Genomic DNA, 14663 nt, shown 5'->3' with positions numbered 1-14663 from the left:
ATATAATTTTTAAATACCTTAATGTTAAGTTATGAATAATGAATAATCATTAAATAATCATGTCAAGTTTGCCGATTGGACACATCTTGATGTCCAACACGAATTCGCTCTTTCAAGAAAATAGAAAACAATACGGTGTCGTTATGATAACTGTAGTTATAGTTGTTAGTAAAGGTTAATCTTGTAAACGTGTTAACTTATGGTAATCTACTCCACCTTTTTAATCATTTTCTATGCCAATATCATTACATTTTTATTGGATCAGATTTGTTATCAAAATTTTTAGATTCAATTAAAGTACCATGAAGTAATATATCTCTACTAATATTAATAATATAATAATAATAATAATAATAATGTTTATTAATCGGATAAGATATAATATATGTACAGGGTGGTTCAAATTCGATGTCCGAATAGGCTAACTCGGAAACTATAAGAGTTAGAAAAAAAGTAGCTTACATGTCAGATCTCGTTTTTCGAGAAACTGTTAATGCCAAAAACCTCATAGCGCTATCGTCTTTTGTTTTTCCCCTAGAGGCCAAAATTGGAAATATCGTAAAACCAGCAAGTGCAATTATCTTCGTTATTATTATAGGTGGAGTATTATAACTAAGACATTATATGGACACTTTTTTACAGAGAATTGGATGACGTAGTCAAAAAAATTTTTTCGGTTTTAGATTTTGAGATATCATCACAATTTTCGTTTTTTTAAATGGAAACAACCACTGATTATTCGCTTATTAAATTCGTTATTTTTTTCTGATTACAAAAATATAGGGTTCGACAGGTCTATTTCTTATTGTTTTAGAATAAAGCCAAAAATAAACTTTTTTTTTAAATTTCCATCTAGTGTCATCGACGAAATTAAATTTACAGTTTCCTGTAAATTATGGTACTATAACTAAAAATTAAAAAAACAAATTTCTGATGTTTGAAACAAATAAATTTGTTGAACTATTTAATTTATATATCTTTTACACAAAAGTTGGAATAGATTGCATTATTTCACATTTTTTATTAATATTTAATATTATTATTAAATGACTTAATAAATTATTGATAGATGGCGCTCATATATTTTTCTTTTGAATTCAAATAAACATAGCAACATTTGTTTGTATTCAAAAAGTGTCACTTTAAAAATCCTGTTTTAAAGATGAATTACGAAAACTTTGAAAAGTTTGACATGTTAGAATGTTACATATTACAAAATAAAAGTAGTGAATTGGCTGCAGAGTTGTATTTTAATAGATACCCGGAAAGAAGGCAGCCAAATGCGAAAATATTTAGTCGTTTAGAAAAAAATTTAAAAACATTCGGTTCTTTTAAAAAGCCTAGACCAAAATCGTATTATAAAGAAAATGAAGACGAAGAAATAAATGTTTTAGCGGCAGTTACAGCAAATTCGTCGATATCAAGCCGCGAAATGGAGAATGATCTTGGTATTTCCAGAAATCGCTGTCTTTGTGTTTTACATAAACACAAGTATAAGCCATACGTTCCTCGAATCATGCATCATTTACGAGATGGTGATACCCAAAGAAGGCTTGAATTTTGCCGTTGGTACGTAGATCAGGTTAATGAAAACCCAGTTTTCAGTAGAGCAATTATCTGGACCGATGAAGCACACATTAGCAGTGCGGGGATATTTAACAGAAATAACCAACATATATGGTCGAACGTTAATCCCCAAAATACCATTGAAAGGCGTACTCAAGGTCGCTTTGGTTTTAACGTATGGGTAGCATTGCTAAATAATGAAGTTTTGGCATATCAAATATACCAAGAAAATTTAAATGCGGAACGGTATTTAAACATATTAACAAACCACATTGAAAGATATGTTGATGGTTTACCTTTACGTGATGCGGAAAAACTATATTTTCAACATGATGGCGCTCCTGCGCATACTGCTAGGCGTATAACTGATTTTTTAAATATTAATTTTGAAGACAACTGGATTGGTTCCAGCGGAAACCATCGGTGGCCACCAAGATCACCGGATTTGACGCCACTGGATTTTTTTCTCTGGGGCTACATCAAAAACCAGTTATATTTAATGGATAATGGAAATATAAGAGAATTAAAGATAAATTTTGAGCATTGTCTCAATTCTATTCCAAATATAAGTATATTTAACACAATAAACAGTGTTAGAAAGCGTTGTGAAATTTGCATCGAAAAAAGAGGAGGTCAATTTGAGCATTTTTTGTAGCATTGTTTTAATAATGTTTGGAAAATAAAATTATTAGTATTTGTTGTTAAATTACTATTTTTTTGCGTTAATAAAATATTTATAAATACTATTTGATCTAACAAAAACAAATAATATATTAAATAATGTCAATCTTATAGATGTGAAAATTTTTAAAAGTTATTCATAAAGTATTAAGAAATGTAGGTATGTAGTAAACCTACAATTTCTAAAATCAGCCACTTAATAATTTATCAAGTTGCTAATAAAATAGTGTGAAGCAATGCAAGTCATTAAATATTTCCGTATTAACAGTTGGTGTAATAAACATAATTATTTGTTTTTAAATACCAGAAGTTATCTTCTTATTTAATTGTTAACTTATTATTATTTTTGGCTTTATTCTAAAACAATAAGAAATAGACCTGTCGAACCCTATATTTTTGTAATCAGAAAAAAATAACGAATTTAATAAGCGAATAATCAGTGGTTGTTTCCATTTAAAAAAACGAAAATTGTGATAATATCTCAAAATCTAAAACCGAAAAAATTTTTTTGACTACGTCATCCAATTCTCTATAAAAAAGTGTCCATATAATGTCTTAGTTATAATACTCCACCTATAATAATAACGAAGATAATTGCACTTGCTGGTTTTACGATATTTCCAATTTTGGCCTCTAGGGGAAAAACAAAAGACGATAGCGCTATGAGGTTTTCGGCATTAGCAGTTTCTCGAAAAACGAGATCATGACATGTAAGCTACTTTTTGTCTAACTCTTATAGTTTCCGAGTTAGCCTATTCGGACATCGAATTTGAACCACCCTGTACAAATAGAAAAAATTATAAAAAGGCAGTTCCGATTAAAGAGGGTCATGTCAGGTCGACCAAGTGACCAAGGCCCCTTTGTCGCACTGTTTTTCAATGACCCTCAGCAAAATAATAAGACAGAAATTGAAAAATAAAATTTAAATGAAAACAAGCCGATTATAAGCGCAAAAAAAAATTAACAAACTTAAAATACCCAATAAGAAGCATACTTACATATAACAAGCATACATATATAAATCTCAATCTCTGTCAGCCCCCAATCCTCCCCCCGGCTATGAAACCATTTCAAAATAAACAAAGAAGAAGAGTGCTCAGCCAACTTGCCGCTCACTTAAATAAGCCCTAACCCTTGCCTTAAAGGAAATCAGAGAAAGACTCTTGAAGGAATCAGGCAGCCAATTGTATAAGTTAGGCATACAATACGTAAAGCTGCGTTTGAAAATTTCTAAGCGGTGGTGAGGTATCGTTAGCGTATGTTTATGCCTAATATTAATATTGTGGATATCTGTGCGAAATCTAATTTTATCATAGAGGTAAGGCGGATTTTTGTGTAAGATAATTTTGTGGTAGAGACATAAGCAGTGAAGAGTCCTTCGCCGTGTCATGCTCAACCAACCAGCCCATGCCAGCGTATGTGATATGCGCTCCCTTCTACGGATACCATATATAAATCGCAGACAAGAGTTTTGTAACTTTTGAATTTTAGCAGTGTGAACGCTGTCAAGGCAGGAGTGATATATTACGTCACCGTAATTGAAGATGGACAACACCAAGGCATCACACAGATGCGTTCTGAGGTTCTGGTTCAAAATGTATCTGTTGTTGTAAAGCAACCTTAATGTAGAGTAAGCTCGTCGTAGAAGGGACCGAACATGCCCATCAAAGCGAAGGCGCTCATCGAAACATATACCCAAATTTTTTACATTTTCCCCAAAGCTAAGACGACTTCCACCCATCACCAATTGCAAGTTAGTTTTTACAAACTCGGATGAAGCTCTATCCCCAAAAACCATAACCGATGACTTACTAGAATTAATCCGTAGACAAAGCTTGCCAGCAAGTTCTTCGACCTTAACTAAGTCATGATTAATTTTGCTTTCAGCGTCTTCCATATCACACAGTTTAAAGGAGTAGAGCAGTATCATGAGCATAAAAGTATGGCATACAGTGATCCAAAACATTAGCGAACCCAATTGTAGATATCAGATATAACAAAGGACCCAAAATAGAGCCCTGTGGGACACCCGATATAACATCTGCGGTATTGGATGTACCACCATTAAGTTTAACCAACTGCTTTCGTCCAGACAAATAACTTTGTACTAAATGAATCGAACCTAAAGATAAACCAATATAATGGAGCGCAGCCACTAAAGTATCATGATGTATTCTATCAAAAGCCTTAGAAAAATCCAAAAGTGTTAAGATAGTAACCCGTCTGTCGTCAATTGCTTTGAAGATTTCATCCGTCACACCCAGAAGCGCAGTAGCGCTACTAAATCCCGGACGGAAGCCAGACTGGAAGATGACAGCGAAGTCTGACCGCCATGACCCTCTCACAAACCTTGGATAATATAGGCAATATACTAATTGGCCTTAAGTCCCCCAATTCATGAGGATTTTGGGTTTTTGGAATTGGAGTTACCAGGGCGATCTTCCAAATATCAGGGAACACAGAACATTCAATGGAATAGTTAATTATATGGCACAAGAAGGGCAAAATTGTAGGACAACACATTAAAAGCATTTTAACACTTATGCCATCCATACCAACAGAGTTTGATTTGATACCACATAGAATATTGAAAATTTCAGTTTCATTTGTAAGAGAAAATGTTAGTTTTTCTGTAACTTGTGGAAGTATGTTATTCCAATAAAAGTTAATCAACTCAGCACTTCCCGTTGAATTAGTTTGAGTGCTGAGAAGGAAATTATTAATAGTATCAGCATCAAAACCATTAGCCAAAGCCAGCCATTAACCAAAAGCATTAATCGTTACTAAACCTGAATGTTTCTAGTTCTAGGTCTTGTGTTAGTTCTAGTGATACTGCTAGTGTAAAACTAGAACTAACACTAGACCTAAAACTAGAAACATTCGAGTTTAGCCGCACGTCTCTCAAGACGGCTAAATCCGAATGTTTCTAGTTGTAGGTCTAGTGTTAGTCTAGTTTTACACTAACACTGTTACTAAGCAGAACTAACACTATACCTAGAACTAGAATCATTTGGGTTTAACCGCACGTCTCTAAAAACGGCTAAACCCGAATGATTCTAGTTTTACTTTAATATTTTTACTTTTTGTACAGATCATTTTACAATAATGGTGTTAATTATTTCATTCTGAGACATTGAGGGTTTTCCAATAAGAGGTGTTATTTTGATATTCAAAAAAAAATGCCATTTTTTAGTATAAATAATCGGATGTTAATAGTGGAAAATAACATTAGGCAAATGACCACCACGACCACGCTTACAGGACAATATCCTTTCCATGAAATTTTCCATAACCAAATTGCAAAGTGGCTGCCCTATGTCCTCAATAGCCTCACGAATTCCATCTTTGAGGTCTTGAATCGACGCTGGGCTGTTGGCGTACACCTTCTCTTTCACGTGGCCCCAAAGGAAGAAGTCGCAAGGTGTTAAATCACAAGATCTCGGTGGCCAATTGTGATCACCTCTTTGAGAGATAACACGGTCCGGAAACTTTTCCCGTAAAAGATCAATGGTTTCGTTGCTTGTGTGGCACGTACCACCGTCTTGTTGAAAGTAAACGTTGTCCACATCAATACCATCCAATTCCGGCCATAAAAAATCATTAATCATCCGGACCATAAACCGCACCAAACAGTCACAAGTTGAGGATAGAGAGGCTTTTCAACAATACCTCTTGGGTTTTCCGAGCCCCAGATGCGACAATTTTGCTTGTTGACGAAGCCACCGAGGTGGAAATGGGCCTCATCACTCAAGATGATTTTTCGATGGAATTCCGGATCATTTTCATGCATTTCAACGACCCAATCAGCAAAGACACGACGTTGTTGATGATCGGACGGCTTGAGTTCTTGTGTTAACTGAAGTTTATAAGCCTTAAGACCCAAATCTTTATGCAAAATACGGTGTAATGACGTTTGTGGAATGCCTAATTCCAAAGAACGACGAGGAATGGACAAACCTGGGTTTTCTTCAACACTTTCGGCTACAGCAGCAATATTCTCGGCTGTTCTTGAGCGACGTGCACGGGTTTTATTCTTCACATCACTAACTTGTCCCAACAGCTCGAATTTTTCCACCAATTTCTGTATTGCGATCCGGCAAGGTGCTTCACGACGACCCAAAAATGTTCGAGTTTTACGAACCGTCTCTGCCAAAATTTCACCATTTTTATAGTGAATTTTAATAATTTCAATACGAAGCGTGTATCGTTCCATTTTTAATAATGGCGTACTTTCTACTTGTCAAACGTCAAAAAATGACAGCTTCAAAAGTGACATCTACCGAAATACATAACGGGCTATTCAAAATAACACCTCTTATTGGAAATCCCTTTAGTTTTCCATTTTCCATCCAATTTTCTTATTGATGATTTTTTTTCTTGTTCTATTTATAACATTTTTGGATTTTTTAAAAAATAATTATGACATACAAGTGTCATCTTTGAACATTATTTTGACGTTTAGAAACCACAACACATTTCCCTAAAATCGTACCAACCTAAATTTTTGGAAATCTTTTGATGAATATCGAATATACCGGTAACGGTTTGTTTTATAACTTTTATGATATATCAATATATTTCACCACATTTAATATTTCAATAGATTTTGTCCATCAAATTAACTGATTTTTGTGTTTTTTTTAATATCTATTTTCTTTAGCAATGTTGACGTTTAATTGTCAAGTTGACGTTTAAAAGTCAAATAATATTTTTACTTTTTGTACAGATCATTTTACAATAATGGTGTTAATTATTTCATTCTGATAAAACTTTCTTATTGATGTTTTTTTTCGACTTTTTTTGAAACCAGAAACTTTCTAGTTCTAGGTCTAGTGTTAGTTCTAGTTCAATTCCCCGTATTAATCCATTATATCGAGGTTTTAGTGTAATGTCAAATTATATTGAACTTACATCATCAGCTCAAAATACTTTGGGTTATCGACAAGTTGATAAAAAGACCAAACGAATCCTAAGGAGTACATTTTTAAGGTTGAAGTGAGAAAAGTTAAAAGACTTTTTGGAAATGTAGTTCGAGATGAATTGATTGAAATAATAGAAGATTTATTTAATTTAATTTCTTGAGAGAGTTTAATTCTGCATCTTCAGAATATGGAAATTCCTAATTAAAGCCTGATATCATCAGATCACGCATTACTAGGTTAATATAAATCTCGAAAAAGCTATACTTTGGATGATATTAACACATTGAGATGTAATGCAACGCGAAATAAGCTCTCCTCTATCAAATACTATGGCCCAAATAAGTTCACTTTAAATCTAGAATCATCATGTGTAAAACTTGTGTACATAGAAAAGGAGAATTTCTTTCTTCCGCCACAAACGTACATTTATCTTGTCTCTTCTGACTCCACATCGTGTTTCCAATCAATAAATCGTTTATCTGACAAAATTCCAACATATACTCCCTGATCCTCATATTCACCTATTTTTTATTCTAGTCTGCCATTATTAATTGATAGCTTGTATAAGTTCTTATGTGGTCTATGTACACAATTGCTACAAATTGGGCAAGAAGCCATCCAGCTCTCCATTAATTTAATGATTCTCAGCAACACAGACTAACGATATAACAACATATTGTAAAAAGTGTACTAAACCGATATGTGACGTCTCTAATAATCTATAAATATCTACAATTTACGCATGGTTAGTAATAAAGTGTTATATTTTATGGTAATAACAAATGTTTGGCTGATTCCTAGTGAGGTTCGTAATGCGATCTTAGTTTGAGTGTTTACTACCCATATCATATACAGTGAAAGCATTCAGCAGACAAAAATCTTGGAACCAACCCCAAATCTATATTTTCAAGTATAAATTTTTTTTGAAATCAGGAAACCACAAGTGGCAAAAATAGTCAAAGATAAAGAAAATATTCGAATGAAATGGCAGTCTGGAGTCAGTATAAAAACGGAGAAAAACTTTTTGAGTAATTCAAAAATCGACAAATTCTGTTTCGAATGGTTTGTTAAAATTAGAAATCAAAATAGTGCCCTATCAGGACCGTTGGTAAAGAAAAAAGCAAAGAAAATTGCAGAAAAATTGAGGGTGAGTACCTTTAAAGCGGGTAGGTGGTTACAAAAGTAGCGTTTTAGAAATAATGTTAAAAAATATTGCTTCCAAAGATTTACTGGTTACCTGGAAATCAAACAAAAAAGTATTATACCTATTATACCCAATTTTAAATTTTATTATCGCGATTTAATAGATTCTAAATTATCCAAATGTATTGATAATTAGAGAGTTTGTATTTTATTAAATCTGCGTGGCAGAAGATCACAGAGACAATTAGAAATTGTTTTAACAAAGCTGGATTTCCGATGGATCAAGGAAGTTCAACTGACAGTGACTACGACGTTGAAGATAATTTGCCACTCGCGAGACTAACCGATTTGCATAAATATAGTAAAAAACTGGGGATAGATAATGTAAAAACAGCAAAAAAATATTTAACTGTAAACTTGGAACTTGGAATTTTCGGTAGAGACAGAAAATGTTGAAATTGAGGCAAAAGAGGAAGAAGATGAGGAGGTGAAGGAGGAATGTATTTTATAAAGAAGCATTGAATGTAATTTCCAAACTAAAATCATTCGTTATTCGAGAATGATAATAGTACATTATGTGTATGTACAGGGTGGTTCAAATTCGATGTCCGAATAGGCTATCTCGAATACTATACATAAGAGTTAGAAAAAAAGTTTTGTTTTTCCCCTAGAGGCCAAAATTGAAAATATCGTAAAACTAGCAAGTGCAATTATCTTGGTTATTATTATAGGTGGAGTATTATAACTAAAATATTGTCCATATAATGTCTTTTTTTACAGCAAATTTGATGACGTAGTCAAAAAAATTTTTTCGGTTTTAGATGTTGAGATATGACAATTTTCTTTTTTTTTTTGGTGGAAACAACCACTGATTATTCGTTTACTAAATTCGTTATTTTTTTCTGATTACAAAAATATCAGCTTATATAGGTCTATTTCTTATACTTTTAGAACAAAGCTAAAAATAAAGTTTGTTTAGTGTCGTCAAAGAAATTAAATTTACAGTTTCCTGTAAATTTTTATTTTCTAATATGTAACATTCTAACGTTTTAAACTTTTCGTAATCCATCTTAAAAAATAGGATTTTTAGTTTTACACTTCAGAACATTTTTGAATACAAACAAATGTTGCTATGTTTATTTGAATTAAAAAAATAATAAAAAAATATATATGAGCGCCATCTATCAATAATTTATTAAGTCATTTAATAATAATATTAAATATTAATAAAAAATGTGAAATAAAGCAATCTATTCCAACTTTTGTGTAAAACAAATATAAATTAAATAGTTCAACAAATGTATTTGTTTCAAATATCAGAAATATGTTTTTTTAATCTTTATCCGCCGAAATACAGTGTCGTTGAAGAAATGAAACTTACAGTTTCCTGTAAATTACGGGGCAGTATTTAAATTATAGGTATTATTTTTCTGGTATTGAAAAACAAATAATTATGTTTATTACACCAACTATTAATACGGAAATATTTGATGGATTACATTGTTTTGGATTGGAAAAATATGTTTTTTTAATTTACAGGAAACTGTAAATTTTATTTCTTCAATGACACTAAAAAGAGTTTATTTTAAGCTTTATTCTAAAACAATAAGATATAGACCATTTTTGTAATCAGAAAAACATAACGAATTTAATAAGCGAATAAAAACCTATTTCCTGATAGCGCAGATAGATATTTAATCAGAAGTGGTTGTACTTGACAACATGGTTCTTACATGCTTTTAAAGGAATAACTTTGCAATTTTCGCCACAAAAATCACTTCTTTTTTTAAATATTAATCAACATCTCTCATTAGTAGTAACGAAATTTAAATACCCTTTAAGATCATCATGACTAAGATTTCTTTATCTTCTCGTAAATCTTCGTATTAAAGTTCCCTGAAAAATTTTGAGTTTAGGATACAAGTTTCCAAGGATATTGTCTCTTGAAAGAATGATTATGAAATTGGCCAAAAGTCAATTATGATTTTAAAATACCTGAAAGCAGGAAAGGAAAAATTAGGAAAAGATAAAAAAAAATTAATTCAAAATAATTTCTAGATGAAACTAATATTTACGAAAATTATAAAAAAACTTAAATCGCAAATTCCGAGAAACTCCCTAAAATAACATGATATAAATCAATCAATACAACTTCAAAGAAGTTTAAAAATATCTTAAGTTACCAAGAAGTTTCTAGAATAATCTTGAAACTTCATAATCTTATTGGAATCATCTTACACACAAAACGATTTTAAAAAACTATTAAAAACCATTAAAATCAAGAAGTATTTCTAACCTGAAATTGTGAATCCTGATTATAATAAGTTTTAACCAGCTGATTAACATATTCCCAAACCCCTTCGGCAATTGCCCCACTGTCACAAACTGTGGCCGGGGACACTTCGTGACGCACCATTGCGAACAAAAAAAAATTTTGCGCTTTATTTATTGTTATGAATTTCCGACTATTTACGTAAGTAAATCAAACACGTGTTATTTTACGTCCGAAGTGGACGGAGCGCGGCTTCCTACTAAAGTCTCTTACACAAGTTACACAGCAGCAGACACAAGTAAGCGTCGCGCGACTTGGGTGTCTGGTGTCGCGCTATGAATGAGTAAGCGCGAGCGACCCCTTGTGGCGCAAACGCCCCCCAATAAATAATTACTCAAATAGAAAAGTCTTTTAAAAGGCGTCGCGATGTCTATGAGTTAACAAAAATAAATCAAAATAATTCTTACCTTATTTCCACCTTTTCCCTTAACTTTCTTAGCAGCAACATTCTCCTTTTTATTATTTACAGTCCCAAGATCCTTTTTAACACCAACTTTTTTTACATTACTCGGAGGAGGAGGAGGTTCGGGGGGTCGCGACCGTAACTTCCGCACTGGTTGGGGCCGTTTTGGAACCGTTTCTTTATTACAAACGGCCGGTGAAGCGTCACTTTTATCCGAGTCACTATCGGAATCACTACTACTCGATAACGAACGACACTTCGCCGACAAAATCTTTGTTTCGGATGGTTTTGGTTTCTCGGTAGGACTCGTACAAGCTTTACTGATGGTTAAGCGCAGGCTGTTTGCTTGGGTACTCGTCACCGAGAATTCCGGGGATGGTGGTCTCGAATTTGAGTCTTGACTTGATGTTGAAGTGTCTGAATTTGACGAGTCGGAGTGTGACGACGATTCCGATTCATCACTACCAGAGTTCTAAATTAAAATAAAAAAAAATAAAGTTTAATTCAAGAATCATCATGTCGCTTAAAAATCGACCCATTACAAATTAAAAAAAAAGGTACAGATAAGTATAAAATTTACCGAAAAATCACTTTAAAGTTTCGACGTGACGTTACTTTTTGTGAGTCGCATTTGGTTAAATCGTTATCTATAAACTAAAAATATCTGATGGTTCCTGAATTCTAGATACTGTTGGCAAAAGACTAATTATTGCTATCAGAAGGTAAAATACTGCTAGTAAAAGACTACAAACTGCTTAGAAAGACGAAATACAATTTCAAAAAGTTACCTACTGCTTCTAAAATGCTAGATACTGCAGAAAAAGACCACAGCTTACTTGGAAGAGACTAGATACTGTTTTCAAAATAATACCTATTGCTTCCAGAACGCTAAACACTGTTGTCAAAGATTTTGAAGTACTTGGACAGGCGGAATACTGCTTCCAAGACTACTTATTGCTTTCAAAGACTTTAATCATTGTTTGGAAAAGAGATATGCTTTCCAAAAAGCTACCTACTGCATCCACAATGTTTGATACTGCTGGAAAAGGCTAATAACTACTTGGAAAAAAGAGATATGTTCACCAAAAAAGGTAACTACTGCTTCCAAAATGCTAGATACTGATGGAAAAGATTACAACCTGCTTGGAAAAGACTAGATAGTGCTAACAAATAACTACAAACTGATTGGAAAGAAGAGATACTGCTTCCGTAAGACTACTTACTGCTTTCAGAGCGCTATATACTACTAGAAAAGATTACGACCTGCTTGGAGAAGCGTAAATACTGCTGGGAGAAACAATTATCTACTTGGAAAGACAAGACACTGTTTCCAAAAGACTATTAACTACTTTCAGAATGCTAAATATTCTTGGAAAGACTACTAATTGCTTGGAGAAAGCTAGATATTGGTGGCAAAAACTATTTAATGCTTTCAGAAGATTAATAATAATAATAATTGTTGCTACAACACTGGATTCTTTATCACTCAGATGCTACAATTCAATTTTAAACCAGTGCGAATTTCTCAAATGTTGGGTTGGGTATGGAGCAGAAAGTGGGTTGTAGATTCCGGTTTGTTCCAGTGTAAAACTAGAACTAATACTAGACCTAGAACTAGAAACATTCTGGTTTAGCCGTCTTGAAAGACGTGCGGCTAAACCCTTCTACCATTATAAAGAAATTTTTAATTACCGATTCTGCCACGCGATAAAAGTATCTGAAAATGTATTTGCTTTACTTTCGCAAACATTCAAAATATTTAATGCTCCAATAACAGCTAAACTTGAAACTACTGATGCAATAATTACTGTAACATGCTGCTTAGACAATATGCTACCATATCTGCAGAAAAGAAATCAAATATATAACCATGAAATTGAATAACATGTTCCTTATTGCTAGGGCAGGAGGATTTGCCAATGTCGCAGGCTTCGAAGTTATAGATCAGTTTAAACACTATCTAGATACACATTCTACTGATTTTTCATCTTCTTCAGAAGTAAAATGAAACTTTGAACCCATTTTGAAACATAAATCGTATACTATAATACGGCAAGTCCCCGCAAATACTCAAAACGCATCAAATCTATTACATTTGACTAGCTTGCATCGATGATTAAGCGTCGAAGGCGTGCGTAAGACGCGCTTAGGAAATCCCACCTTAAACCTGAATGTTTCTAGTTTTACTACACTAGCACTATCACTAGAACTAACACTAGACTGAGAACCAGAAACATTCGGATTTAGCCTCACGTCTCTCAAGACGGCTAAACCCAAATGTTTCTAGTTCTAGGCCTTGTGCTAGTTCTAGTGACAGTGGTAGGTAGCGCTAGTTAGCAGAACTAACACTAGACCTACAAATATTCGTGTTTAGCCGCACGCCTAAAAATAATTTTGATGTTTTTTGAAAGAGTTTCGACACGCAACTAAGAAAAAACTTTCAAGTGTTAATGTCAACTTTAATTTTATTATTATATTCGTAATCTTTATAAAATAACCTTTAAAATGAGTCCAAACATGACGCACTTATCTCAAAAAACAAAAAAGTTAGAATAAAAAAACATTAAACCGGAAGTTAGCAACAAAAAAGATAGAAACTTAATTTTTAAATATTAATACCAACCTTAATTTCTCAATTTTTTTAATATATTTTTGTTTTTGTGACAAATTTTAAGACATTTTATAAAATTAAGAATATATCAAAATGACATTGACATTTCAAACCGGAAGTTGCTTATATCTCGAGTAATATTGAAATTAAACGTATCATGTTTGGGCTTATTTTAAACGATTTTTCACGACGATCACAAATATGTTAAAATTGAGGTTGACATTTCTAACCGGAAGTTGACCATAACTTCATTAATATTGAAGACAAATATGTCGTGTTTGTACTCATTTTAAAGGATTTTTAATGAACATTACAAATATGTCAAAATTGAGGTTGACATTTTACACCTGAAGTTAGTTATCATATAATAGACAAATGGACAACTTCATGGTGTTCTTTCATGATGTTCTTTATTAAAAAACCTTTAAAATGAGTCCAAACATGACGCACTTATCTCAAAAAAAAAAACAGAAAAGTTTGAATAAAAAACATTAAACCCGAAATTAGCAACAAAGAAGATAGCAATTTAATTTTTAAATATTAATACCAACCTTAATTTCTGAATTTTTTTAATATATTTTTGTTTTTGTGACAAATTTTAAGACATTCTATAAAATTAAGAATATATCAAGATGACATTGACATTTCAAACCGGAAATTTCATGTTTGGGCTCATTTTAAAGGATTTTTCACGACAATCACAAATATGTCAAAATTAAGGTTGACATTTCTAACCGGAAGTTACCATAACTTCATTAATATTGAAGATAAATATGTCGTGTTTGTACTCACATTAAAGGATTTTTAATGAAGATTACAAATATAGTTTATTTTTTTCTATAATACCTGTCAAATTGTTGAAAAGTTGGCAAAATTAATAGGGAGTTTTGTTTTATCATGTTTTGAAATAAATATGTCACACTGACGTTTGAGCTTTATAAAAAATGTTGTAGGGTGTTTATTTGTCATTTATTTAAGTTGTTTATTTATGTACTACTTTGTAGC

The 14663-nt window shown here is 32.5% G+C and overlaps 1 protein-coding gene across 3 annotated transcripts in view; it reads right to left on the bottom strand.

Annotated features, from left to right (window-relative positions):
* Window positions 1–14663, bottom strand: part of LOC111421777 (histone-lysine N-methyltransferase ash1) — a 54237-nt gene that overhangs the window by 31929 nt on the left and 7645 nt on the right. For 2 of the 3 annotated variants that reach the window (XM_071195391.1, XM_071195390.1), the window contains exon 4: window positions 11052–11519. In XM_071195391.1, the coding sequence (XP_071051492.1) occupies window positions 11052–11519 (468 nt within the window). Of the gene's footprint in view, window positions 1–10608; window positions 10841–11051; window positions 11520–14663 lie in introns of those variants that run through there. The other variant, XM_071195392.1, reaches the window with a different exon arrangement.

The sequence above is a fragment of the Onthophagus taurus genome, chromosome 3, assembly GCF_036711975.1.
Source record: "Onthophagus taurus isolate NC chromosome 3, IU_Otau_3.0, whole genome shotgun sequence".
Lineage (NCBI taxonomy): Eukaryota > Metazoa > Arthropoda > Insecta > Coleoptera > Scarabaeidae > Onthophagus > Onthophagus taurus.
Note: the sequence above shows the minus strand (reverse complement) of the source record. Positions and strands in the feature narration are given on the sequence as shown.